At 69.1% G+C, this 25,149-nt stretch overlaps 1 protein-coding gene across 2 annotated transcripts in view; it reads left to right on the top strand.

The window, feature by feature from the left end:
- Positions 1-21,579, top strand: part of PDE2A (phosphodiesterase 2A) — a 67,555-nt gene extending 45,976 nt beyond the window's left edge. For both annotated transcript variants that reach the window (XM_068930845.1, XM_068930844.1), the window contains 29 exons: positions 1,087-1,176; positions 1,407-1,495; positions 4,988-5,097; positions 6,708-6,763; positions 6,933-6,992; positions 7,098-7,257; positions 7,341-7,393; positions 7,983-8,057; positions 8,158-8,199; positions 8,379-8,447; positions 11,172-11,302; positions 11,395-11,506; positions 11,877-11,916; positions 12,406-12,469; positions 12,584-12,662; positions 12,784-12,961; positions 13,060-13,172; positions 13,351-13,428; positions 13,700-13,822; positions 14,057-14,127; positions 14,628-14,750; positions 14,855-14,942; positions 15,074-15,121; positions 15,243-15,317; positions 15,582-15,681; positions 15,879-15,991; positions 16,150-16,188; positions 16,370-16,476; positions 17,967-21,579. In XM_068930845.1, the coding sequence (XP_068786946.1) occupies positions 1,087-1,176; positions 1,407-1,495; positions 4,988-5,097; positions 6,708-6,763; positions 6,933-6,992; positions 7,098-7,257; positions 7,341-7,393; positions 7,983-8,057; positions 8,158-8,199; positions 8,379-8,447; positions 11,172-11,302; positions 11,395-11,506; positions 11,877-11,916; positions 12,406-12,469; positions 12,584-12,662; positions 12,784-12,961; positions 13,060-13,172; positions 13,351-13,428; positions 13,700-13,822; positions 14,057-14,127; positions 14,628-14,750; positions 14,855-14,942; positions 15,074-15,121; positions 15,243-15,317; positions 15,582-15,681; positions 15,879-15,991; positions 16,150-16,188; positions 16,370-16,476; positions 17,967-18,195 (2,715 nt within the window). In that variant the 3' untranslated portion in view covers positions 18,196-21,579. The remainder of the gene's footprint in view (positions 1-1,086; positions 1,177-1,406; positions 1,496-4,987; positions 5,098-6,707; positions 6,764-6,932; positions 6,993-7,097; positions 7,258-7,340; positions 7,394-7,982; positions 8,058-8,157; positions 8,200-8,378; positions 8,448-11,171; positions 11,303-11,394; positions 11,507-11,876; positions 11,917-12,405; positions 12,470-12,583; positions 12,663-12,783; positions 12,962-13,059; positions 13,173-13,350; positions 13,429-13,699; positions 13,823-14,056; positions 14,128-14,627; positions 14,751-14,854; positions 14,943-15,073; positions 15,122-15,242; positions 15,318-15,581; positions 15,682-15,878; positions 15,992-16,149; positions 16,189-16,369; positions 16,477-17,966) is intronic.
- The last annotated feature ends 3,570 nt before the right edge of the window (positions 21,580-25,149 follow it).

Here is a 25,149-nt window from a genome sequence, read left to right as displayed (position 1 = left end):
TCAGGCCGGTCCCCGCGGCACAGCGGGGCTAGTGCAGGCGTTGGTGAGGCTAGTGCAGGTGCTCGAGAGGCTAGTACACATGTTGGTGGGGCTGGTGCTGAGACACTGGTGTGGCTGGTGGTGAGACTGGTGTGGCTGGTGGTGAGACTGGTGTGGCTCGTGCTGAGACACTGGCGTGGCTGGTGGTGAGACTGGTGTGGCTGGTGCAGACACTGGTGTGGCTGGTGGTGAGACTGGTGTGGCTGGTGGTGAGACTGGTGTGGCTCGTGCAGACACTGGCGTGGCTGGTGGTGAGACTGGTGTGGCTGGTGGTGAGACTGGTGTGGCTCGTGCTGAGACACTGGTGTGGCTGGTGGTGAGACTGGTGTGGCTGGTGCAGACACTGGTGTGGCTGGTGGTGAGACTGGTGTGGCTGGTGGTGAGACTGGTGTGGCTCGTGCTGAGACACTGGCGTGGCTGGTGGTGAGACTGGTGTGGCTGGTGGTGAGACTGGTGTGGCTCGTGCTGAGACACTGGCGTGGCTGGTGGTGAGACTGGTGTGGCTGGTGCAGACACTGGTGTGGCTGGTGGTGAGACTGGTGTGGCTCGTGCTGAGACACTGGCGTGGCTGGTGGTGAGACTGGTGTGGCTGGTGCAGACACTGGTGTGGCTGGTGCAGACACTGGTGTTGCTGGTGCAGACACTGGTGTGGCTGGTGCTGAGACTGGTGTGGCTGGTGGTGAGACTGGTGTGGCTGGTGCAGACACTGGTGTGGCTGGTGGTGAGACTGGTGTGGCTGGTAGTGAGACTGGTGTGGCTCGTGCTGAGACACTGGTGTGGCTGGTGGTGAGACTGGTGTTGCTGGTGCTGACACTGGTGTGGCTGGTGCAGACACTGGTGTTGCTGGTGCAGACACTGGTGTTGCTGGTGCTGAGACTGGTGTGGCTCATGGCTGACACTGGTGTGGCTCGTGCAGCCCCGGGTCTGCCGCCCGCTCTCCCTGCGCGCTGACACCGCCTCGCCGCCGCCGTGCCTCAGTTTCCCCGCCGGTGCCCGCCCCGCGCCGGGGTGCTGCCGCGCTGACGGCGCCGTCTGCTCTCTCCGCAGGACGCGCTGCTGAGCCTGGGGGCCGTGCTGGACGGCGCCGGCCTCCGCCGAGCCCTGCGCGACGCCGTCCTCGCCGTGCTGCCCGCAGCGGTACGTGGGGCATCCCCCCGACGCTCCCGCGGCATCATCCCGCGTGAAATCCCTCCCGGCGCCGTGACGCCCGGTGTCTTCCTGCCTTAGCCGCCCGTAACGGCGTGTCGTTGCGCGCGGCCGCCGTGCCGCCTTCCTCCCTCTGCTCCTCCTCCTCGGGGGTGCGATCCCCCCCCAGACCCCTGGCCGGGGATGCTCGGCCTGATCGGCCGCCTCCCCCCCCTCCCCAGGAGCACGTCTACGTCTACCTGCTGGAGGGCGAGAGCCGGCTGAGCTGCGACGACCCCCCCCACGACCTGCCCGCCGAGGGTCCGCTCAGGTAAGCGCCCACCGCGGCGAAGGGAAAGAGCTGGGATTTGTTTCTGATGCGGCTTCCGCTGACCCCTCCGCGGGGGGATCTCGCCGGCCCGCGCCTCGGTTTTGCCAGCGGTAAAGTGGACGCATTCGCGCCCCATCCTGCATGGGGGAAATCACTGCAGATGATGCCCCGTCGGGGCGCCGGGCGGCTCGGCCCGCCGGCCGATGGCGCTTTTTTGCCGCGCTGGCCGGTGGGTGGCCGGTGCCGCTGCGGCAGCAGAAATAGCAAAAGCAGGAGGAACGCCAGCACCATGGGCGCGTGCACAGCCGCTCGTCCCGTTGGGCCTTGCACATGTGCACACATGTATGTGCACACACACACGGTGTGCGTGCACAGCCGCTCGTCCCGTTGGGCTTTGCACGCGTGCACACGCATACGTGCACATACACGCGGTGTGCGTGTACACCTACTCGTCCCATCTGGGCTTGCACATGCGCATGCACCTACATGCACACACACGGTGTGCATGCACACCTGCTCGTCCCGTCAGGCTTTGCACGCACATGCACACATACGTGCACACGCACACACAGCGCGCATGCACACCTGCTTATCCTGTTGGGCCTTGCATGCACGCACACACATACTGCGCACACACCCGGTGCGCACACCCACCCACTTGTCCTGTCTGGCATTGCAAGTGCATGCCTGCACACACGTGCGCACACACACAAAGTGCACATGCAAAGTGCACATGCAAATGCTCATCCTGCCTGGCCACGTGGGTACAGACACCCCGTCCCCCTGTGCATGTGCACACGCGCACATCCTGTCTGGTCTTGCGCACACACACACACGCGCAGCCCCTGCGCACAAGCACATGCACACGGCCTGCCTGGCAGTTCACGCGCACACACACCCCTACAGTCCGCCACAAACACTGTGCACGGGTGCTCATGCACACCCTGCCTGCTCATGCTTGCACACACCCCCCTCCACACGCCCTCCATGCACAGGCGCTCATGAACACCCTACCTGCCCATACACACACACATACACTCACACCCTCCATGCACAGTTGCTCATGCACACCCTGCTGGCCATGCGCACACACACACACAAACATGCACGCACATGCACACCCTCCATGCACAGGTGCTCGTGCACACCCTGCTGGCCATGCACACACCCACACCCACACCCTCTGTGCACAGGCACTCATGCACACAAATGCACACACACACACACGCACATGCACACGCACACCCTCCATGCACAAGCGTTCACGCACACCCCGCCTGGCCGTGCACACCCTCCATGCACAGGTGCTCATGCACATGCTGCCAGCCATGCACACATGCTCACAGACACACACACGTGTGCACACACATGCACATGTGCATGCACAAGCGCTCGTGCACATCCTGCCTGGCCGTCCACACACCTACACAGACACACTGCCCATTCACAGGCGCTCATGCACACCCTGCCTGCCCACACACACACACACACACACACACACACACACTCTCCATGCACAGTTGCTCATGCACACCCTGCTGACCATGCGCACACACACACACACAAACACGCACGCATATGCACACCCTCCAAGCACGGGTGCTCGTGCACACCCTGCTGGCCATGCACACACCCACACCCACACCCACACCCACACCCACACCCACACCCACACCCACACCCTCTGTGCACAGGCACTCATGCACACACATGCTCACACACATGCACATGCGCATGCACAAGCGCTCGTGCACGCCCTGCCTGGCCGTCCACACACCTACACAGACACACTGCCCATTCACAGGCGCTCATGCACACCCTGCCTGCCCATACACGCACACACACACACACACACACACACACACACACACACTCTCCATGCACAGTTGCTCATGCACACCCTGCTGACCATGCGCACACACACACACAAACACGCACGCATATGCACACCCTCCAAGCACAGGTGCTCGTGCACACCCTGCTGGCCATGCACACACTCACACCCACACCCACACCCACACCCACACCCACACCCACACCCTCTGTGCACAGGCACTCATGCACACACATGCTCACACACATGCACATGCGCATGCACAAGCGCTCGTGCACGCCCTGCCTGGCCGTCCACACACCTACACAGACACACTGCCCATTCACAGGCGCTCATGCACACCCTGCCTGCCCATACACGCACACACACACACACACACACTCTCCATGCACAGTTGCTCATGCACACCCTGCTGACCATGCGCACACACACACACAAACACGCACGCATATGCACACCCTCCAAGCACAGGTGCTCGTGCACACCCTGCTGGCCATGCACACACCCACACCCACACCCACACCCACACCCACACCCACACCCTCTGTGCACAGGCACTCATGCACACACATGCTCACACACATGCACATGCGCATGCACAAGCGCTCGTGCACGCCCTGCCTGGCCGTCCACACACCTACACAGACACACTGCCCATTCACAGGCGCTCATGCACACCCTGCCTGCCCATACACGCACACACACACACTTTCACACCTTCCATGCACAGGTGTTCATGCGCACCCTGCCTGGCCATGTGCGCACGCGCACCCACACACACACACACACACTCTCTCTCTCTCTCTCTCTCTCTCTCCATGCACAGGTGCTCGTGCACACCCTGCTGGCCATGCGCGCACACACACACCCTCTATGCACAGGCGCTCATGCACACCCTGCCTGCCCACACACACACACAGACACACTCTCACACCCTCCGTGCACAGCTGCTCATGCACACCCTGCCTGGCCACGCACACACGCACATGCACGTGCACATGCACAGCCTCCATGCACAAGCGCTCACGCACACCCTGCCTGGCCGTGCACACCCTCCATGCACAAGCGCTCATGCACACCCCATCTGGCCGTGCACAGCCTCCATGCACAGGCGCTCGGGTGGGCCGCGCCGCGGCGGAGGGGGCTGATGGCGAGGGGGGCTCCGGCGGCCCCTCGCTCCCGCGCCGGGCAGTCCGCGGCCAGCCGGCGCCTCTGCTCCTCTCGCTCTTTCCTGGCGCGACGCCGGGGACTGAACCCCGAGGTGCCGCTGGCTCTGGGTGGCAGCGATGTCCCCGCATGGCCTCGAAGCTGGGTGGCAATAGCTGCCTTTAATGAAGGGGCCTCGCTGAGGGATGCTCTGCAAACCGCTTCGAGCTCTGGCATGGCTTTTATCCGGGAAGGTCTGCGCGGGGCAGCACAGAGGCGCGTGACCCCGCGCACCGGGCCCGGCGGCATTGCTTTGCAAACGTCCCCCAAAGCGAAGGGGCCTGGGGCAAAGCCCCGAAGCAGCCGGGCTCCTCGGTGGTGGTGGGGGGGCCGCACCGTGCCCGCGGGCAGGACACGCGTGCACACACGTGTGTGCCCGTGCCGGGGCAGGCAGGAGGGGCGGCGGTGGGGGCCGCGGCGGGGCTCAGGGCTGCCGGCCCCTCTGCCCGCAGAGATGCCGTGCGGAGGCAGAAGCGGCTCGAGTGCGGGGGGCTGCCGCCAGCCGAGCTCCCGGGGCGGCAGCTGGGCCCCCTGGCTGCGCCCCTGGCACCCGGCAAGCAAGGTGGGTGCTGCCGTGCCGAGGGGGGCAGGGGGGCGTAGAGGTGGGGGGCATGGGGGTATAGAGGTGGGGGGCACGAGGGGCATGGGGGTATGTGCCTAGATGGATGGGTGGGCTTTGGGTGGGAGGGGGATGAGTGGGGGGGTGGGGGGTTGGATGCATGGATGGGTGAATGGATGGGGGGTGGGTGGATGGACAGGTGGGTGGATTGGGTGGGTGGACGTATGGGTGGGTGGATGGATGGGTGGATGGGTCAGTGGGTGGGTGGATGGACTGGTGGGTGGATGGATGGGTGGATGGGTCGGTGGGTGAGTGGATGGATAGGTGGGTGGATTGGGTGGGTGGATGTATGGGTGGGTGGATGGATGGGTGAGTGGGTGGATGGACAGGTGGGTGGATTGGGTGGGTGGACGTATGGGTGGGTGGATGGATGGGTGGATGGGTCGGTGGGTGGGTGGATGGACAGGTGGGTGGATTGGGTGGGTGGATGTATGGGTGGGTGGATGGATGGGTGGGTGGGTGAGTGGGTGAATGGATGAGCAGGGGGATGGATGGGTGGATGGATGCTTGGATGGGTGGGTGGACATATGGGTGGGTGGATGGGTGACTGGAGGGTCGATGGATGGATGGTCAGGTGGGTGGATGGATGGATGGGTGGGTGAGTGGGTGCATGGATAGGTGGATAGATGGGTGGGTGGATGGACAGGTGGGTGGATCAGTGGATGTATTGATGGGTAAATAGGTGTGTGGATGGGTGGGTGGGTGGGTGGGTAGATGACAGGTGGGTGGATCGGTGGATGTATTGATGGGTGAATAGGTATGTGGACGGATGGGTGGGGGGGTGGATGGCTGGGTGGGTGGACCGGTGGATGTATTGGTGGATGGATGGGTAGGTAGGTGGATCAGTGGATGATCAGGGGGGTGGGTGGATGATCAGGGGGGTGGGTGGGTAGATGGGTGGATGGATGGATAAGTGGATGCGTGGGGGAGTGGGGGTGTGGATGGATAGTTGGATGGATGGGTGGGTAGATAGGTGAGTGGGTGGGTGGGTGGGTGGGGTGTGAGTGGATGGATGGATGGGCTTAGGGGTAGGTGGATGCATGGGTTTTTGGGGGATGAGTGGGCACGCAGACTGGTGGGTGGGTGGATAGTTGGGTGGACGGGGTATGAGAGGGCATAGAGGTGGGTGGATGGGTGCCTGCATGGAGGAGTGAGGGACAGGCGGGCATAACGGTGGGTGGAGTAGGGGGACAAGTAGGCACAGGGGTGGGTGGGTGGGTGCAGGGCGGGTGGGCAGAGGCGGATGCACAGATGTGGGGTGGGTGGGCAGAGGGCGGGGGCAGAGATGGGTGGGGGGCAGGTGGGCAGCCGGGTTAATGGACGGAGAAGGAGCCGCAGCACGAGGGGATGGAGAGACGGACGGCTGGAGGGAAGGACGGGTCGACGGAGGGGGCGGCCGGGCGGGTGGACGAGGAAGAGCGGTAGGCGCGCAGACGGACGGACGGACGGACGGGCAGGCGGGCGGCATCTCTGCGGGCGGGGGCGATGGCCGGGGTGGGGGGGAGCAGACCCCCCCCCCCGCTGACGGCTGCCCCCGCTCTCTCGGCTCGCAGTGCTCGTCGTGCCGCTGGTGGACGAGGACGGCGGGGCCGTGGTGGCCGTCCTCCTGGTGAGCGCCGGGACGGGGGAAACGGGGCCCTTGCCACGGCCACCCCGGGCGGCGGGACCCCGCAGGGTCGAGGGAAGGAGGGCACAGGCCGGGGCAGGGCTGGGGAGGGGGCAGAGAGCGGGCGGCAGGGCCCGGACGCCTGGGCCCTCACGGCGCGCCCCTACCCCAGGTGCACTGCGGCCCCCTGAGCGAGGCGGACGAGCACAACCTGCGGGTGCTGGAGAGACACGTGAGTGATGCCAGCGCCCGCTCGGTGCCCCCCCCGCCCCATCCCCGTCCTTGCCTGCTGCCGCCTGCGTGACGGCGGGGCCGCCCCGTCCCTCGTGCCTTGCAGAGCCTGGTGGCGTGCCGGCGCGTGCGGGCGCTGCAGAAGCTGCAGCCCTGGCCCCAGGTCAGCCTGTCCACCAGCTCCTCCCAAAACTCCCTGGCCAAACCCGAGAGGGCGGCGAACAGCAGCTACAGCCAGCTGGACTGCAAGATCCTGCAGCTCTGCGGTGAGGCCGGCGGCGGCGGGGTACCCGGGGCGGCGGGCGCCGGAGGGGTCCCGCGCTCACCGCCCCCCTCGCCCCTCCCGCAGGCGAGCTGTACGACCTGGACGCCGCCTCGCTCCAGCTCAAGGTCATCAACTACGTGAGTAGCTCTGGCTCCTCGCCCGAGCGCCTCGCTGGCCCTGTCCCTGCCCGCCGCGGGCAGCCGGGGCTCCTCCTGGAGCTCCCGGCCTCTCAGAGGCTCTGCAGGGGCCGTCCAGGGTCGGGGGGTGGCTTGCACCGGGACACGACGTTGTCTGGAGAACACCTAGAATCTCCATTTTATTAAAAAGAAAATCTCAGGGAGCGGAGAAAACTCTCCAGCATCAGCTGCATAGCCATCAGTAGCGTCCAGAGTGAACAGCCTTGCCCTAACCGTCAGTAGTCTCCAGTGTTGACAACCTCACCCTAACGCTGCCCACCTAGAAACAGAAACAGAACCCAGTTATCCTGACCTCGTGGGTCCTCCTCCTGCTCTCTAGCATTCTCTACGCAATCATCAGTAGTGTCCAGAGTGAACAGGCTTGCCCTAACCATCAGTAGTCTCCAGAGTTAACGGGTTCAGCCAGGAGGGAGCTCTCCACGCCCCGCGCAAGTCAGGCGGAGGATGGGCAGGACGCTCCTAAGGGCCTGTGGGGGGGTCGCGGGGGCGGCGCGCCGGCTCGCGCTGACCGCTGCGCCTCTGCCCGCAGCTGAAGCAGGAGACCCAGTCGCTGTGCTGCTGCCTCCTGCTCGTCTCCGAGGACAACCACCAGCTCTTCTGCCAGGTGGGAAGTGCGGGGCCGGGGCGGCGGGGTGGGGGGCACGCGCCCGGGGAGGGGGCCGTGCCGCTCACGTCCCCCCCCCACCCCGCCCCGGCTCTCGCAGGTGGTGGGCGAGCGCGTCCTCGAGGAGGAGATCAGCTTTTCCGTACGTCCTCGCAGCGCCGCGACGCCACGGGGAGGGTCGGGGGCGAAGGCGGGTCAGCAGCCGCTGGGCCACCTGGGCCCGGGGGGGGCTGCCAGCTGCGGGGTCGCCCCGCGCGGCCGGGTGCCCCCTGCCCGCCGCGGGGGGCGGCCGCCGCTCAGCCGGCTCCTCTGCGCCCGCAGCTCACCTTCGGGCGCCTGGGCCAAGTGGTGGAGGACAAGGAGCCCATCACCCTGCGGGACATCAGCCTGGTGGGTGCCGGCGCCCCCGCGGCCGCAGCTGCCCCCTGCCCGGCCCGCCGCCCCGCACGGGGCCCACGGCGCCCTCCGCCTCCCCACGGCGCCCCGGGGCTTCCCCGAAAGCTGCAGGTTTCCCAGCTCCGGGGCAGCATCCAGCCCTGGCTGTGCAGCGGGGCTGGGCGCCCTCGCGGCGTCCTCGCCGGTCCCGCTGCCCGGCCAGCGCAGCCCGCGCTGCACCCCACCGCCCTGACACCCCAGGGACCCACCGCCCCGACACCCCATGGCCCCAGCATCCCACCGCCCTGACACCCCAGGGACCCACCGCCCCGACACCCCACGGCCCCAGCATCCCACCGCCCTGACACCCCAGGCACCCACCGCCCCGATACCCCATGGCCCCAGCATCCCACCGCCCTGACACCCCAGAGACCCACCGCCCCGACACCCCACGGCCCCAGCACCCTAGGGACCCACTGCCCCGACACCCCAGGGACCCACCGCCGCCCCAGCACCCCATGGCCCCAGCATCCCACCGCCCTGACACCCCAGGGACCCACCGCCCCGACACCCCATGGCCCCAGCACCCCACCGCCCCGACACCCCAGGGACCCACTGCCCCGATACCCCACGGCCCCAGCACCCCAAGGACCCCACCGCCCCAACACCCCACGGCCCCAGCACCCCAGGGACCCACTGCCCTGACACCCCAGGGACCCACCGCCCCGACACCCCATGGCCCCAGCATCCCACCGCCCTGACACCCCAGGGACCCACCGCCCCGACACCCCACGGCCCCAGCACCCCAGGGACCCACCGCCACGACACCCCAGGGACCCACCGCCCCGGCACCCCATGGCCCCAGCATCCCACCGCCCTGACACCCCAGGGACCCACCGCCCCGACACCCCACGGCCCCAGCACCCCACCGCCCCGACACCCCAGGGACCCACCGCCCCGACACCCCATGGCCCCAGCACCCCAGGGACCCACTGCCCTGACACCCCACGGCCCCAGCACCCCACCGCCCTAACACCCCACGGCCCCAGCACCCCACAGCCCTGACACCCCAGCACCCTACCGCCCCGACACCCCAGGGACCCACTGCCCCAACACCCCATGGCCCCAGCACCCCACAGCCCCGACACCCCAGCACCCCCCCACCCCAACACCTCAGGGACCCACCGCCCCGACACCCCACGGCCCCAGCACCCCACCGCCCTGACACCCCAGGGACCCACTGCCCCGATACCCCACGGCCCCAGCACCCCAAGGACCCACTGCCCCGACACCCCACGGCCCCAGCACCCCACCGCCCTAACACCCCACGGCCCCAGCACCCCACAGCCCTGACACCCCAGCACCCTACCGCCCCGACACCCCAGGGACCCACTGCCCCAACACCCCATGGCCCCAGCACCCCACAGCCCCGACACCCCAGCACCCCCCCACCCCAACACCTCAGGGACCCACCGCCCCGACACCCCACGGCCCCAGCACCCTACCACCCCAACACCCCAGGGCCCCAGCACCCCACAGCCCTGACACGCCAGCATCCCACCACCCCAACACCCCAGGGACCCACCGCCGCAACACCCCACGGCCCCAGCACCCCACTGCCCCAACACCCCAGCACCCCATCGCCCCGACACCCCAGGGCCCCAGCACCCAAGGACTCCAGCACCCCACTGCCCCACACCTCATGGCCCCAACACCCCACAACCCCACTGCCCCAACACCCCAGAGACCCAGCACCCCACCACCCCACGGTCCCAGCACCCCACAGCCCTGACACCCCAGCACCCCACAGCCCTGACACCCCAGGGCCCCACCACCCCACCACCCCATGGCCCCACCACCCCACCACCCCAACACCGCATGGTCCTGTTACCCCATAGCTCTGACACCCCACAAACCCACCACCCTGACACCCCAGGACCCCATGGCCCCAACACCCCAGGACCCCAGGACCCCACCACCCCATGGCCCCAGCACCCCACCTCCCCAACACCACATGTTCCCATCACCCCATAGCTCTGACACCCCACAACCCCACCACCCCACAGCCACGACACCCCAGGGTCCCAGCACCCCACCACCCTGACACCCCACAGCACCAGCACCCCATGGCCCCAGGACCTCACAGCGCCAACACCCCGTGACCCCAGCACCCCCCAGTCCTGACAGCCCCTGGTGCCAGCACCCCATAGCCCTGGCAGTCGATGGCCCCACCACCCCACAGCCCCAGGGCCTGGCAGCCCCGCCACCCTACAGCCCTAGCACCCCATGACCCCATAACCCCAATTCCCCATGGCCCCAGTGCCCTGTGGTCCCATCACCCCATGGCCCGGATGCCCTACAGCCCCCAGCACCCCGTGGCCCCAGCACCCCATGATCCTGGCACCAAACAACCCCAGCACCCCACGGTCCGAGCACCCCATGGCCCTGGTGCCCCACAACCCCAGCACCCCACAGCCCCAGTGCTTCATGGCTCCGGCATCCCATGGCCCCAGCACCCCACAGCTCCAGCACCCCATGACCCCAGCTCTTCATAGCCCCAGCACCCCATGGCCCTGGCACCCCACAACCCCAATGCCCCGTGGCCCCAGTGCCCCATGGTCCTGGAACCCCATGGCCCTGACACCCCATGACCCTGGCACACCATGGTTCCTGGCACCCCATAGCCCCAGCACCCCATGGCATGGCACCCCGCAGCTCCGCTTGCCCTTCTCCCTGCAGGAGGAGCACAAGCAACTGAACAACATGCTGGGCTTCGAGGTTACCTCCATGCTCTGCGTCCCCGTCACCAGCCGGGCCACCGCGCAGGTGGTGGCCCTGGCCTGCGCCTTCAACAAGCTGGGTGGCGAGAGGTGAGCGGGGGGGCGCGCGGGGGGCTGGCGCTGTGGGTCTGGACCCGGGGCGCCGCACGGGCACCCACGCTGAGCCGGCGCTCACCCCGCAGCTACACAGAGGCGGACGAGCACAAGATCCAGCACTGCTTCTGCTACACCTCCACGGTGCTCACCAGCACGCTGGCCTTCCAGAAGGAGCAGAAGCTCAAGTGCGAGTGCCAGGTGAGAGCCGAGCCGAAATGGGTGCCCTGGCCGCCCTCCCCTCCAGCTCCATCCCACACCAGGCACCCATGGGTGCCCTCCCTGCTAAGGTGGTGCTGGCAGCAGCAGGGATGTCACCGCGGTTCCCAGCTCCATCAGCTCCTCTAGGTCAGCCCTGTCCCCCTTCCAGCAATGAAGGGGGCTGGCATGCAGCATGGGAACCCGGACGCCTGGGTCCGCAGACCAGCTGCCGTCTGCCGGCAGAGCCCTGTGGGTGCCCTGGCATGGACCTCTCCCAGGCTGTCACAGAAGGGCCCGAGTGGGGCCGTCTCCCACCTCTTGGGTCCCCGGCCTTGCTGGTTGCTCACGGTGTCCCCTCTGTCCCCACCAGGCCCTGCTGCAGGTGGCGAAGAACCTGTTCACGCACTTGGGTAGGTGGCTCGGTCCGAGCGGTGCCGTGGGCACGGGGTGCTGTGCACGGCGCATGGGGCCGGTGCCTCCCTGCAGGCGTCTGTCCTGGCCCGACAGCCTGACAGCCACAGTCAGGTCACCCTGTCCCCTGCTGTCTCTCGGGGCATCCCGGGGCCACAACCTGTCGCCTGCCTCCAGCCCGGGGGAAAGCTCATCCTGGGGCTGGTCATGGGTGGGGGGCGCAAACACACGCACGAGTGCATGCATGCACGTCCACGCGCACGCTCGTGTGCATGCACAGCATTGCATGTGCTTACAAATACACTCATCTATGTGGGCGCGCGTGCTCCAAGAACCCGCCACTTCATCACATGTGTGGGCCGGGTGACTCTAGCAGCAGCTGGCCTGGTGCCGGAGGCTCCCTGCCTGCAGCTCTGTAGCGCAGAGCCCCAGCACCGCTCAGCGCACACCCCGGGCCCCGCTGCTGATGGCTTTTCTCCCCGCCACAGACGACGTGTCCGTTCTGCTCCAGGAGATCATCACGGAAGCCCGAAACCTCAGCAACGCCGAGATGTGAGTGGGTCCCAGCAGGGGTGTTGCGGGGAGGGGGTACTCGAGGCCGGGCGTTGCGGCGGGGCCAAGGGCCGGGACCCGGCGCGCTGCCGGTAACCATGGCTTCTCTTGCAGATGCTCCGTGTTCCTGCTGGACCGACTAAGCCACGAGCTCGTGGCCAAGGTGTTCGACGGTGGCGTGGTGGACGATGAGGTGAGCCGGGCATGGGGGGCTCCAAGGACGAGATGCGGGGTGACGCAGAGGCCGGGCATTTGGGGTGGGCTCCTGACCCGTGAGGGGCTGCGCTGAGCGAGGTGCCTCCTGCTCTCTGCAGAGCTACGAGATCCGCATCCCCGCGGACCAGGGCATTGCCGGGCACGTGGCCACCACTGGCAAGATCCTCAACATCAAGGATGCCTACTCCCACCCGCTCTTCTACCGTGGCGTGGACGACAGCACCGGCTTCCGCACCAGGAACATCCTCTGCTTCCCCATCAAGAACGAGAGCCAGGGTGAGATGGGGCCAGGGTGGCGTTTGGCCCTGGCTGGGTTGCTGCGCAGGGGCTTGGTGGCCAGGGTGGCTCCTCTGACTGTCCCACTCTACTCCCAGAGGTCATTGGTGTGGCTGAGCTGGTCAACAAGATCAATGGGCCCTGGTTTAGCAAGTTCGACGAGGATCTGGCCACTGCCTTCTCCATCTACTGCGGCATCAGCATTGCCCACGTAAGTGCTGGGGAGGCCCCCAGCTCCCCTCTGCTCCCACCTGGGCAGGTGATGGGGAGAGGAGAGCCCGTCTCCATCGTGGGTGAGTGATGGGGAGAGGAGAGCCCGTCTCCGGAAGGGGCTCCAGCGGGCCGGCCTCACTCCCGGCCATGCTCACACCTCACTCCCGCCCCGGCAGTCTCTGCTCTACAAGAAGGTGAACGAGGCGCAGTACCGCAGCCACCTGGCCAACGAGATGATGATGTACCACATGAAGGTGAGCCACCGCTGCAGTGGGCCAGGACCGGGACCGGCACAGGGACTGGGACCCGGTGGGGTGGGCAAGCAGCTCCTATGCGAGCTGGCGAGCAGGCTTGTGCTCCACCCGAGGGATGGGTGCATCTCAGGGGATGTAGGTGGACACTAAGTGACCAGGGCTCTTGGGGTCAGCCTTGAACCAGCCAAAACCCAAAGGAAGGTTTTGGGGCTGAAGTCACCCAGGAGTGGCTCTGTGGGATGCTGGTGAAGGCTCTTGCCCTGTCCCGCAGGTCTCGGACGATGAATACACCAAACTGCTCAGCGAGGGCATCCAGCCCGTGTCAACCATCGACCCCAACTTCGCCAGCTTCACCTACACGCCGCGCTCGCTCCCCGAGGACGACACTTCCATGGTGAGCGCTGGTGGCACGGGGCTGGGCGACGAGGGGCGCCCAGCTCTGCCACAGCCCCCCTGCATGCCCATGGTCAAGTCACCTATCCCATCCTGGGTGGCACGAGGAGCGGGGTGCTGGGGGAGCTGCAGCAACGGGGACTCAGCGGGGCCAGCCACCTGCCTGCTGGGCAGAGGCACGGGGGGATCCTTCGCCCCTGAGTCATCAGCGCTGCGCACGCCATCCCCTCTGCAGGCCATCCTGAGCATGCTGCAGGACATGAACTTCATCAACACCTACAAGATGGACCGCCAGACGCTCACCCGGTGGGTGGCCCCAGCGGCGCTGCATGGGGACCGGCTGGCTGGGATGCCTGCGGGATGGGGACCAGGTGGTGGGCATGTCATCCGCTGCGCTGGGCTGTGGGGCAGGAGGGCTGCAAAGAGGTCGGGGCTGTGGGTGAGGGCTCTGGGGACCAAGCTGCAGCCAGCTCTGCACCTAGGTTGGGGTCTTGGGGACCTGCCATACCAGAGTTGTCCCCAGGCTAGGCCGGTGGCTTGGTCCCTTGTGGCATGGTTGCTCCTCATGGTGTATGTCCCTGAGGCACTAGAGGGAATGAGGACATCCAGGTTCCCTTCCTTGCTCTGCTACTGACTTACTGGACAGTCTTGAGCATGTCCTGTTGCTCTGTGCCTCAGTTTCCCCCGAATACTGGGTGTGCTACACCTTGGCCAGCCAGGGAGGCCCACGCACCCTGGGGGACACCAAGGGGACGTGCCTGTGGGTCCCCGGGCGCCCTCCTCACTGTCAGCCCTGCCGCGGCCAGGTTCTGCCTGATGGTGAAGAAGGGCTACCGTGACCCGCCGTACCACAACTGGATGCACGCCTTTTCCGTCTCCCACTTCTGCTACCTGCTCTACAAGAACCTCGAGCTGGTCAACTACCTGGAGTAAGGCCTCCCGTCCTCATCCTCAGCCCCGTGCCGCAGCAGGTCCCAGGCGCGCGCTCCCCTGCTGCGGCCCCCGCTCAGACCTCTCTCCTTCTACCCACCAGAGACATCGAGATCTTCGCCCTGTTCATCTCCTGCATGTGCCACGACCTGGACCACAGAGGCACCAACAACTCCTTCCAGGTGGCTTCGGTGAGTCGTGGTTGCAAGAAGGGAGGGGACACCACGAGCTTGGGGACAGGATGGCCGGGGCGGACGTCCACCTGGGCGAGGGGGACGTCGGGGCAGGGCCGCGCGCTGACGCCGGCCGCTCTGCCTTGCAGAAATCCGTCCTGGCGGCGCTCTACAGCTCGGAGGGCTCCGTCATGGAGGTGAGGGCAGGAAGGGCATCAACCCCGCTTGCTCGGCTCGCCCCAGCGGGGCGGTGGGCGGCCGCGGCTCCAGCCGCGTCCCACACCGCCGCCGGCTCCCACAGCCCCGTTTCTCCCGCAGAGGCACCACTTCGCCCAGGCCATCGCCATCCTCAACAGCCAGGGCTGCAACATCTTCGACCACTTCTCCCGCAAGGTGAGCCGGCCGCCAGGGCGCCTCGGCTGCATCACCCGCGCGGCACCTAATGCCGTGCAAAAGCCGAGCGCTTTTGTAGCCACTTTGCTCCGGTCTGCGCAGCTGGGTGCCCGAACGGACCCCCGGCGGGGACATGGGTGCAGCCCTGAGCGCTGGTGTGTCCCCTGCTCCGGCTCTGCTTCCCACCCGGCGCGGGGCAGCGGGCTCCCAGGGCTGGCGGAGGCGCCGAGCCGGTGACGCCGGCCGTGCTCTCTGCCCCTGCAGGACTACCAGCGCATGCTGGACCTCATGAGGGACATCATCCTGGCCACGGACCTGGCCCACCACCTGCGGATCTTCAAGGACCTCCAGAAAATGGCAGAAGGTGAAGTTGGACCGTGAGCACCCAGGGGTGTGGCGAGCATCGCTGCCGCCTCCTCAGGGTCTCCGCCATCCTCGTGGGCTGGGAATTGGCACGGCAGGTCCTGGCTGTCCCCAAAGCCCTTGTGCAGGTGGTGAGGGGCAGAGCGGGCCACTGGACCCCTTCCCTCAAGCAGGCTGTCCCCTCTCCTTGCCCTGCAGTCGGCTACGATCCCAAGAACAAGCAGCACCACAGCCTGCTGCTGTGCCTGCTCATGACGTCCTGTGACCTCTCGGACCAGACCAAGGGCTGGAAGACCACCAGGAAGATCGCGGTGAGTGCCACTCCGTGGGGCGGACTGGCTCTCCCCGTCGTGCACGGGCCAGCGCCCGCCACGGGCTGCCCTGCTTCCCCCCGTCGGGTCTGCACGTCCCCACGGCGGGACGGTGTGGCGCGCAGCAGCCCCCGATGCTGATGGTCCCCCCCTTGCAGGAGCTCATCTACAAGGAGTTCTTCTCCCAGGGAGATCTGGTACGTAGCAAAGCGCCCCGGTGGCCTGAGGGGTCTCCGCTGACCGGCTCAGCGCGGGGCTGGTCTACAGCTGCAGCGTTGGGGTGCTCGGTGCATCCCGAGGGATGTAGATGGGGGGGGTGGGTGCGGATGCAGGCTGGGCTCAGAGGGTGCTGACCCCCACCCCGTGCCGGCAACGCAGGAGAAAGCCATGGGCAACCGCCCGCTGGAGATGATGGACCGGGAGAAAGCCTACATCCCCGAGCTGCAGATCAGCTTCATGGAGCACATCGCCATGCCGATCTACAAGTGAGTGCCCGGCGGTGGCTGACCCCGATGGGGGGCTCCTACACTGTGCCCATGCGTCCCATGCCCTCTCGCGCCAGCCCTGGGCTCCTCGGCGTGCTCCTGGGCACCCAGCACGGCTCCCTCCTGCCCCTGGGTTTTGGGTCTTTTCGGGTGCCTGCAGCAACGTGGGTGCAAGGGGTGCTGCAGCAGCAGTGCGGGTGTGAGGGTGCCACAGCAGCATGGGTGCTACAGCAGTGTGTGTACAAGGGGTGCTGCAGCTGGGTGGGTGCTGCAGCAGGGTGGGTGCAAGGGGTGCTGCAGCAGGCTGGGTGCACTGCAGGAGGGTGGGTGCAAGGGGTGCTGCAGCAGGGTGGGTGCTGCAGCAGGCTGAGTGTTGCAGCAGGCTGGGTGTACTGCAGGAGGGTGGGTGCTGCAGCAGGCTGGGTGCTGTAGCAGGCTGGATGCACTGCAGGAGGGTGGGTGCAAGGGGTGCTGTAGCAGGCTGGATGCTGCAAGAGGGTGGGTGCAAGGGGTGCTGCAGCAGTGTGGGTGCACTGCAGGAGGGTGGGTGCTGCAGCAGTGTGAGTACAAGGGGTGCTGTAGCAGTGTGGGTACACTGCAGCAGGATGAGTACAAAGGGTGCTGTAGCAGGGTGGGCACTGCAGGAGGGTGGGTGCAAGGGGTGCTGCAGCAGGGTGGGTGCTGCAGCAGGGTGGGTGCTGCAGCAGGGTAGGTGCTGCAGCAGGCTGGGTGTTGCAGCAGGCTGGGTGCACTGCAGGAGGGTGGGTGCAAGGGGTGCTGTAGCAGGGTGGGTGCTGCAGCAGGCTGGGTGTTGCAGCAGGCTGGGTGCACTGCAGGAGGGTGGGTGCAAGGGGTGCTGCAGCAGGGTGGGTGCTGCAGCAGGCTGGGTGTTGCAGCAGGCTGGGTGCACTGCAGGAGGGTGGGTGCAAGGGGTGCTGTAGCAGGGTGGGTGCTGCAGCAGGCTGGGTGTTGCAGCAGGCTGGGTGCACTGCAGGAGGGTGGGTGCAAGCAGTGCTGCAGCAGGGTGAGTGCTGCAGCAGGGTGAGTGCTGCAGGAGCATGGGTGCACTGCAGGAGGGTGGGTGCAAGCGGTGCTGTAGCAGCGTGGGTTCCCTGCAGGAGGTTGGGTGCAAGGGGTGGTGCTGCAGGGTAGGTGCTGCAGCAGGAAGGTGGGTGCAAAGGATGCTGCAGGAGGGTGGGTGCACCGCAGCAGGGTGGGTGCAAGGGATGCTGCAGGAGGGTGGGTGCCGCAGCAGGGTGGGTGCAGGGGGTGCTGCCGCGGCCGCGCGGGGGCCATCCCGCCCTGCCTTTGCCCCGCTGTCCTCCTTCCCCGGTGCCGACCCCACACGTATGAGCCCCCAGGGCCGTGCTGGCCCCGCGGCCCTCTCCGTGGGGTTGCAGGCACCGGGGTGGGGGCACCCTCTCCCAGCGGTCCGCGGCCTCGCCAGCCTGGTCCCGCGCCGCGCGGCTGACGGGGCGCCCGTCCCGCAGGCTGCTGCAGGACCTCTTCCCCAAGGCCGCCGAGCTCTACGAGAGGGTGGCCAGCAACCGGGAGCAGTGGACCAAGGTGTCCCACAAATTCACCATCCGGGGCTTGCCCAGCAACAACTCCCTGGACTTCCTGGACGAGGAGTACGACCCGCAGGCCCCGGGCGGTCCGGGGACCCAGCTGAACGGCTGCCTGGATGCCGAGGGGCACCCTGAATCCGGGGCCGAGTGAGGGTCGGGATGGGGGGGACACGGCGGCGGCGGCGGGAGCAAACGGCGAGGTGCAGGACGAGCCCCGACCCCCCGGCGCTTTTTCACCCTTTTCTCCCGCTCCGGCACACGGAGACGGTGCATTGGGGGAACCCCTTATTTATCGGGCGAGGGCTTCACGCTGCGCACCCCCAGCACCCGCCGCTGGTGCCCCTTGCCCCTTGCCCGCCGCAGGACACCCTGTCCCCCCCTCCCTCCACCACCATCATCCCAGAGCTGAATTATCCAGGTCGCTCCTGCACCTGACGGCGGTCGCTCTTCTCGGACTGCTCTGCGCCGTGTCTCGCGGAGCCCCGGCTCCCAGCCTGGGTGTCTTTAGGGCATACGTGGGGTTTGGGGAGGGGGGATATGTGCTTTAAACTGCCTTAAGGCTGCGGGTCCTCCACGCGAGTCCGGTGCCGGGTGGCGCGCGGGGCTGCCGGCGGGGACGGCTCTCCTCGGCTTGCCTCCGGCGCGCTCCGTTCCTGCCGGGGCTCGGAAGTAGCGTTTGCCTCCGTTTCCCAGCCGGTCGTCCCCTGAAATTAGGAGACGGGACGGTCCCAGGGCCGGTCGGCACGGCCGGCATCCCGGCGCGGCAGGGCAGGTCCTGGCCGGCCGAGGGGGAGGCGGCGAGGCCGCGGCGAAGACGCCCATCACCCCGGCTCGCGCCTAAGCCGAGGTGCACCAAGCCGCTGCGTTGCAGCCCCTCGGACCGGGGGCCGCGAGGGTTTAGGGGGGGGGACGCCCGGGGCTGTTGGGCTGTGATTTGCCCCAGGGAAGCCATGCCGACATGATCTTTGCATGCACGGGAGGGCAGGGTCCGGCCGGGGGCGGCCAGCGGGCTCCGGCCGGTCCCCGCTGCGCGCCCAGAGCTGCGGCGCCGCGCGGTGCCCGGTCCCACCAGCCGTCAGCACGTCCCCGCAGCTCCCGAGCTCGCAGTGGCTTCCCGACGCCGCCTGCCCCACCGACCGCCGTGCACAGACCCTGCCGGCCACCTGCGCTCCCTCCAGCCCCGCTGACCGCTGCGCACGGACGCCGCCGGCCGCTCGTATCCCTCTGGCATCACTGACCACCATGCATGGACCCTGCTGGCCACCTACGGTCCCTCCAGCCCTACTGACCACCATGCATGGACCCTGCTGGGCACCTATGGTCCCTCCAGCCCTACTGACCACCATGCATGGACCTCACCAGCCACCTATGGTCCCTCTGACTCTCGTGGTGGGCATGCACAGACCCCTCCAGGCACTCATATCCCTCCAGTCCTACTGACCACCATACATGGACCCTGCCGGCCACATGCAGTCCCTCCAGCCCTACCAACCACTGTGCACAGTCTCCACCAGCTGCCTGCAGTCCCTCCAGCCCTACTGACTACCATGGATGGACCCTGCTGGCCACCCATATCCCTTCAGCCCTACTGACCACCATGCATGGACCCTGCTGGCCACCCATGGTCCCTCCAGCCCTACTGACCACCATGCATGGATCCTGTCAGCCACCCATGGTCCCACCAGCATCACTGACCACCATGCATGGACCTCACCAGCCACCTATGGTCCCTTTGGCTCTCCTGGTGGCTGTGCACAGACCCCACCAGGCACTCATATCCGTCCAGCGCTACTGACCACTGTGCACGGACCCTGCTGGCCACGTGCGGTCATATCACTCCAGCACTACCAACCACTGTGCACAGTCTCCACCAGCTGCCTGCAGTCCCTCCAGCCCTACTGACCACCATGCATGGACCCTGCTGGTGATCACAGTCCCTCCAGCCCTACTGACCACCATGCATGGACCCTGCTGGCCACCCATGGTCCCTCCAGCCCTACTGACCACCATGCATGGACCCTGCTGGTCACCCACAGTCCCTCCAGCCTTACTGACCACCACGCATGGACCCTGCCAGCCACTCATGGTCCCTCCAGCCCTATTGACCACCATGTATGGACCCTGCCGGCCACCCACAATCCCACCGACTGCCGTGCCTGGACTCCGCCAGCCGCCCACGGTCCCTGCAGCCCTGGGGCTTTGCTGATGACATCCCAGCAAGCAGCCCCAAAGGTTCCCTCAAACCATTTGCTTGGCACCATCCAAAATCATGGGTCTGCGTGATCTCAGCCAAAGCCACCCATGGGGTCGCGACTGGGGCCCCGCACAGGGCAAGGTCCCGCAAGCAGCTCGGCGCAGCCGTGTTTACTGAAACGGAGCCGAGGGAGCGGGAGCGGGCAGCGGGCAGCAGCGGGCAGCGGCGGGAGCGGGTCGCCGCCGCCTTGCTGCAAGGCCAGAGCGGAGCTACGAGCGTGTGAATTCGCAGGGCTGCAAAGCCGGGCAAGGCGGCATCCCGAAATCCGGGGTGGAAACAGGTCAAAACCGTCGATTCCCGGGGCAGGTTCCCCCGTGGGATGGCTGCGTCCTGCTCGGCTTGGGCGCCCGTGTGAATCTCTCCCGAATCTGGGCTACGGAGAGGGGTCGGCTCCTCTCTCCTTTTCCTTTCTAAGCCACAAGCTGTGTGTTTCTCCGAGTGCCCGTAGCGTGTCCTGGCGTGTGCGTGTGCGTGTGCGTGTGCGTAAGCAACGGGAGACTCCAAAGCCAAGATGCTAACCGGGGGAAAAAAAGAAAAAAACAACAACAACAAAAAAGAAAACAAAAAACTCTGTTCATTTTGCCTTACCTACTCTTGAGTTGCCTTTAGAGAGCTGCTTCGCCCGACCCCGCGCAGCGCGGCGGCTGGCGACGGCTCCGCGCGGGGCTGCTGCCCCCCGGCTCCGAGGGCGGCCGCAGCACGACGCCGAGGGCACGACAGCCAAGAGCCAAGCGGGAAGGAACCGCAGCTCCCAAAGGCAGGAAAAACAAAACGAAACCAAACCTTCCCCCCCACCCCACCCCAATAGGACAAAGCCAGTGAAGACCAACCCTCCTCCGGCGGTCCGGAGCGGCCTCGACGCCGCGGGAACGTGCGGGGACGGAGGCACCCATAGCGAGCGGCGGGCCGGACGAGCCGTCGGGTCCAGGTCGGCGGCACCGCGGGAACTTTCCCGCGCCGTTTGCCGGCGGCGGGCGCCGCGGCCGGCGGTGCGCGCGGTGGGGGGCTCGTGCTCCCCTGGCGCTGCCCCGTCCCGCCTGTACATAGCGCCTGTAGATACTGTAAAGCGCCCGCGGGCCGTAGGGATGGACGCGGCCGGCCGGCGCGTGCAACCTTCTCCAGCTTTTCTGTCTCCTCTTCTTACGACACCGGTTGTTCGGGTTCCTCCCTTGCCCGGCGCCGCCGAGGGCAAGCCCAGGAGGAATCCTCTCTCTCTATATATATATGTATTTTTCTTTTTTGGGGTCGGTTTTGGTTTTCCTAATAAATTTCATACGTCGACCTCCCCGCTGCGGCTGGCTCCGTGCGTCGGCCCCGCGCGCTCCTCCTCGGCCGACGTCTCCCTGCCGATAACGAGCGCGGCAGGGACGGAGCGCAGGCGGACGCGGGGAGACGCGAACACGGAGGGCGCGGGCGGCGAAGCAGCCGGGGCGCCTCGTTCGTCCCCGGGGCCAAAAATGCCCCGGCGAGAGGCCACGGGAGAGCCCAGGCGCGGGCGGTCGTGGGCGGGTTCAAACCCTGTCCGAGCAGCTAGGACGGCCTTCCTCGGGGCAAGGCGTGCGAGGGGAGGCGTGCGAGGGGAGTGGGGCGTGCGAGGGGAGTGGGGCGTGCGAGGCCGGCTGTGCAAGGTGTGTGAGGCTCTACTCCCCTGATGGCTCTGCTCCCCCGATGGCTCTGCTCCCCCCGACGGCTCCGCTGCCCCCCGATGGCTCCGCTGCCCCCCCGATGCCTCCGCTTCCCCCGACACCTCCGCTGCCCCCAACGGCTCCGCTGCCCCCCCGACGGCTCTGCTGCCCCCCCGACGCCTCCGCTCCCCCCGACACCTCCGCTGCCCCCCTGATGCCTCCGCTCCCCCCGACGGCCCTGCTCCCCCCGACGCCTCCGCTGCCCCCGACGCCTCCGCTCCCCCCGACGGCCCCGCTCCCCCCGACGCCTCCGCTCCCCCCAACGGCCCTGCTCCCCCCGACGCCTCCGCTCCCCCCGACGGCCCTGCTCCCCCCGACGCCTCCGCTCCCCCCGACGGCCCCGCTCCCCCCGACGCCTCCGCTCCCCCCGACGGCCCCGCTCCCCCCGACGGCTCCGCTCCCCCCGACGGCTCCGCTCCTCCCGACGCCTCCGCTCCCCCCGACGCCTCCGCTGCCCCCGACGCCTCCGCTCCCCCGACGCCTCCGCTGCCCCCGACGCCTCCGCTGCCCCCGACGGCTCCGCTCCTCCCGACGCCTCCGCTCCCCCCGACGCCTCCGCTCCTCCCGACGCCTCCGCTGCCCCCGACGCCTCCGCTGCCCCCGACGGCTCCGCTCCCCCCGACGGCTCCGCTCCTCCCGACGCCTCCGCTCCCCCCGACGGCTCCGCTCCCCCCGACGGCTCCGCTGCCCCCGACGCCTCCGCTGCCCCCCCGACGGCTCCGCTGCCCCCGACGCCTCCGCTCCTCCCGACGCCTCCGCTGCCCCCGACGCCTCCGCTGCCCCCGACGGCTCCGCTCCCCCCGACGGCTCCGCTCCCCCCGACGGCTCCGCTCCCCCCGACGCCTCCGCTCCCCCCGACGGCTCCGCTCCCCCCGACGGCTCCGCTGCCCCCGACGCCTCCGCTGCCCCCCCGACGGCTCCGCTCCTCCCGACGCCTCCGCTCCCCCCGACGGCTCCGCTGCCCCCGACGCCTCCGCTGCCCCCCCGACGGCTCCGCTGCCCCCGACGCCTCCGCTGCCCCCGACGGCTCCGCTGCCCCCCCGACGCCTCCGCTCCCCCCGACGCCTCCGCTGCCCCCGACGCCTCCGCTCCCCCCGACGGCTCCGCTCCCCCCGACGCCTCCGCTCCCCCCGACGCCTCCGCTCCCCCCGACGGCTCCGCTCCCCCCGACGCCTCCGCTCCCCCCGACGCCTCCGCTCCCCCCGACGGCTCCGCTGCCCCCCGACGCCTCCGCTGCCCCCGACGCCTCCGCTGCCCCCGACGCCTCCGCTCCCCCCGACGGCTCCGCTGCCCCCGACGCCTCCGCTCCCCCCGACGCCTCCGCTCCCCCCGACGGCTCCGCTCCCCCCGACGCCTCCGCTCCCCCCGACGGCTCCGCTCCCCCCGACGCCTCCGCTCCCGCCGACGGCTCCGCTCTCCCCGACGCCTCCGCTCCCCCCGACGGCTCCGCTCCCCCCGACGCCTCCGCTGCCCCCGACGCCTCCGCTGCCCCCCCGACGCCTCCGCTCCCCCCGACGCCTCCGCTCCCCCCCGACGCCTCCGCTCCCCCCGACGGCTCCGCTGCCCCCCCGACGGCTCCGCTCCCCCCGACGCCTCCGCTCCCCCCGACGGCTCCGCTGCCCCCCCGACGCCTCTGCTCCCCCCGACGCCTCCGCTGCCCCCGACGCCTCCGCTGCCCCCCCGACGGCTCCGCTCCCCCCGACGCCTCCGCTCCCCCCGACGGCTCCGCTCTCCCCGACGCCTCCGCTCCCCCCGACGGCTCCGCTCCCCCCGACGCCTCCGCTCCCCCCGACGGCTCCGCTCCCCCCGATGCCTCCGCTCCCCCCGACGCCTCCGCTCCCCCCGACGCCTCCGCTGCCCCCGACGCCTCCGCTGCCCCCGACGCCTCCGCTCCCCCCCGACGCCTCCGCTCCCCCCGACGGCTCCGCTCCCCCCGACGCCTCCGCTCCCCCCGACGGCTCCGCTCCCCCTGATGCCTCCGCTCCCCCCGACGCCTCCGCTCCCCCCGACGCCTCCGCTGCCCCCGACGGCTCCGCTGCCCCCGACGCCTCCGCTCCCCACGACGGCTCCGCTCCCCCCGACGCCTCCGCTCCCCCCGACGGCTCCGCTGCCCCCGACGCCTCCGCTCCCCCCGACGGCTCCGCTGCCCCCGACGGCTCCGCTCCTCCCGACGCCTCCGCTCCCCCCGACGCCTCCGCTGCCCCCGACGCCTCCGCTGCCCCCGACGGCTCCGCTGCCCCCGACGGCTCCGCTGCCCCCGACGGCTCCGCTCCCCCCGACGGCTCCGCTGCCCCCGACGCCTCCGCTGCCCCCGACGGCTCCGCTGCCCCCGACGGCTCCGCTGCCCCCGACGGCTCCGCTCCTCCCGACGCCTCCGCTGCCCCCGACGCCTCCGCTGCCCCCCCGACGGCTCCGCTCCCCCCGACGCCTCCGCTGCCCCCGACGCCTCCACTCCCCCCGACGCCTCCGCTGCCCCCGACGCCTCCGCTCCCCCCGACGGCTCCGCTGCCCCCGACGCCTCCGCTGCCCCCGACGCCTCCGCTCCCCCCGACGGCTCCGCTCCCCCCGACGGCTCCGCTGCCCCCGACGCCTCCGCTGCCCCCGACGGCTCCGCTGCCCCCCGACGCCTCCGCTGCCCCCGACGCCTCCGCTCCCCCCGACGCCTCCGCTGCCCCCGACGGCTCCGCTGCCCCCGACGGCTCCGCTGCCCCCGACGCCTCCACTCCCCCCGACGCCTCCGCTCCCCCCGACGGCTCCGCTCCTCCCGACGCCTCCGCTCCCCCCGACGGCTCCGCTCCCCCCGACGGCTCTGCTGCCCCCCCGACGCCTCCGCTCCCCCCGACGCCTCCGCTCCCCCCGACGGCTCCGCTGCCCCCGACGCCTCCGCTCCCCCCGACGCCTCCGCTCCCCCCGACGGCTCCGCTCCCCCCGACGCCTCCGCTGCCCCCCCGACGGCTCCGCTCCCCCCGACGCCTCCGCTGCCCCCGACGCCTCCGCTCCCCCCGACGGCTCCGCTGCCCCCGACGGCTCCGCTGCCCCCGACGCCTCCGCTGCCCCCCCGACGCCTCCGCTGCCCCCGACGGCTCCGCTGCCCCCGACGCCTCCGCTCCCCCCGACGGCTCCGCTGCCCCCGACGGCTCCGCTCCCCCCCGACGCCTCCGCTGCC

Source organism: Struthio camelus, chromosome 1, assembly GCF_040807025.1.
Source record: "Struthio camelus isolate bStrCam1 chromosome 1, bStrCam1.hap1, whole genome shotgun sequence".
Taxonomy (NCBI): domain Eukaryota; kingdom Metazoa; phylum Chordata; class Aves; order Struthioniformes; family Struthionidae; genus Struthio; species Struthio camelus.
Note: the sequence above shows the minus strand (reverse complement) of the source record. Positions and strands in the feature narration are given on the sequence as shown.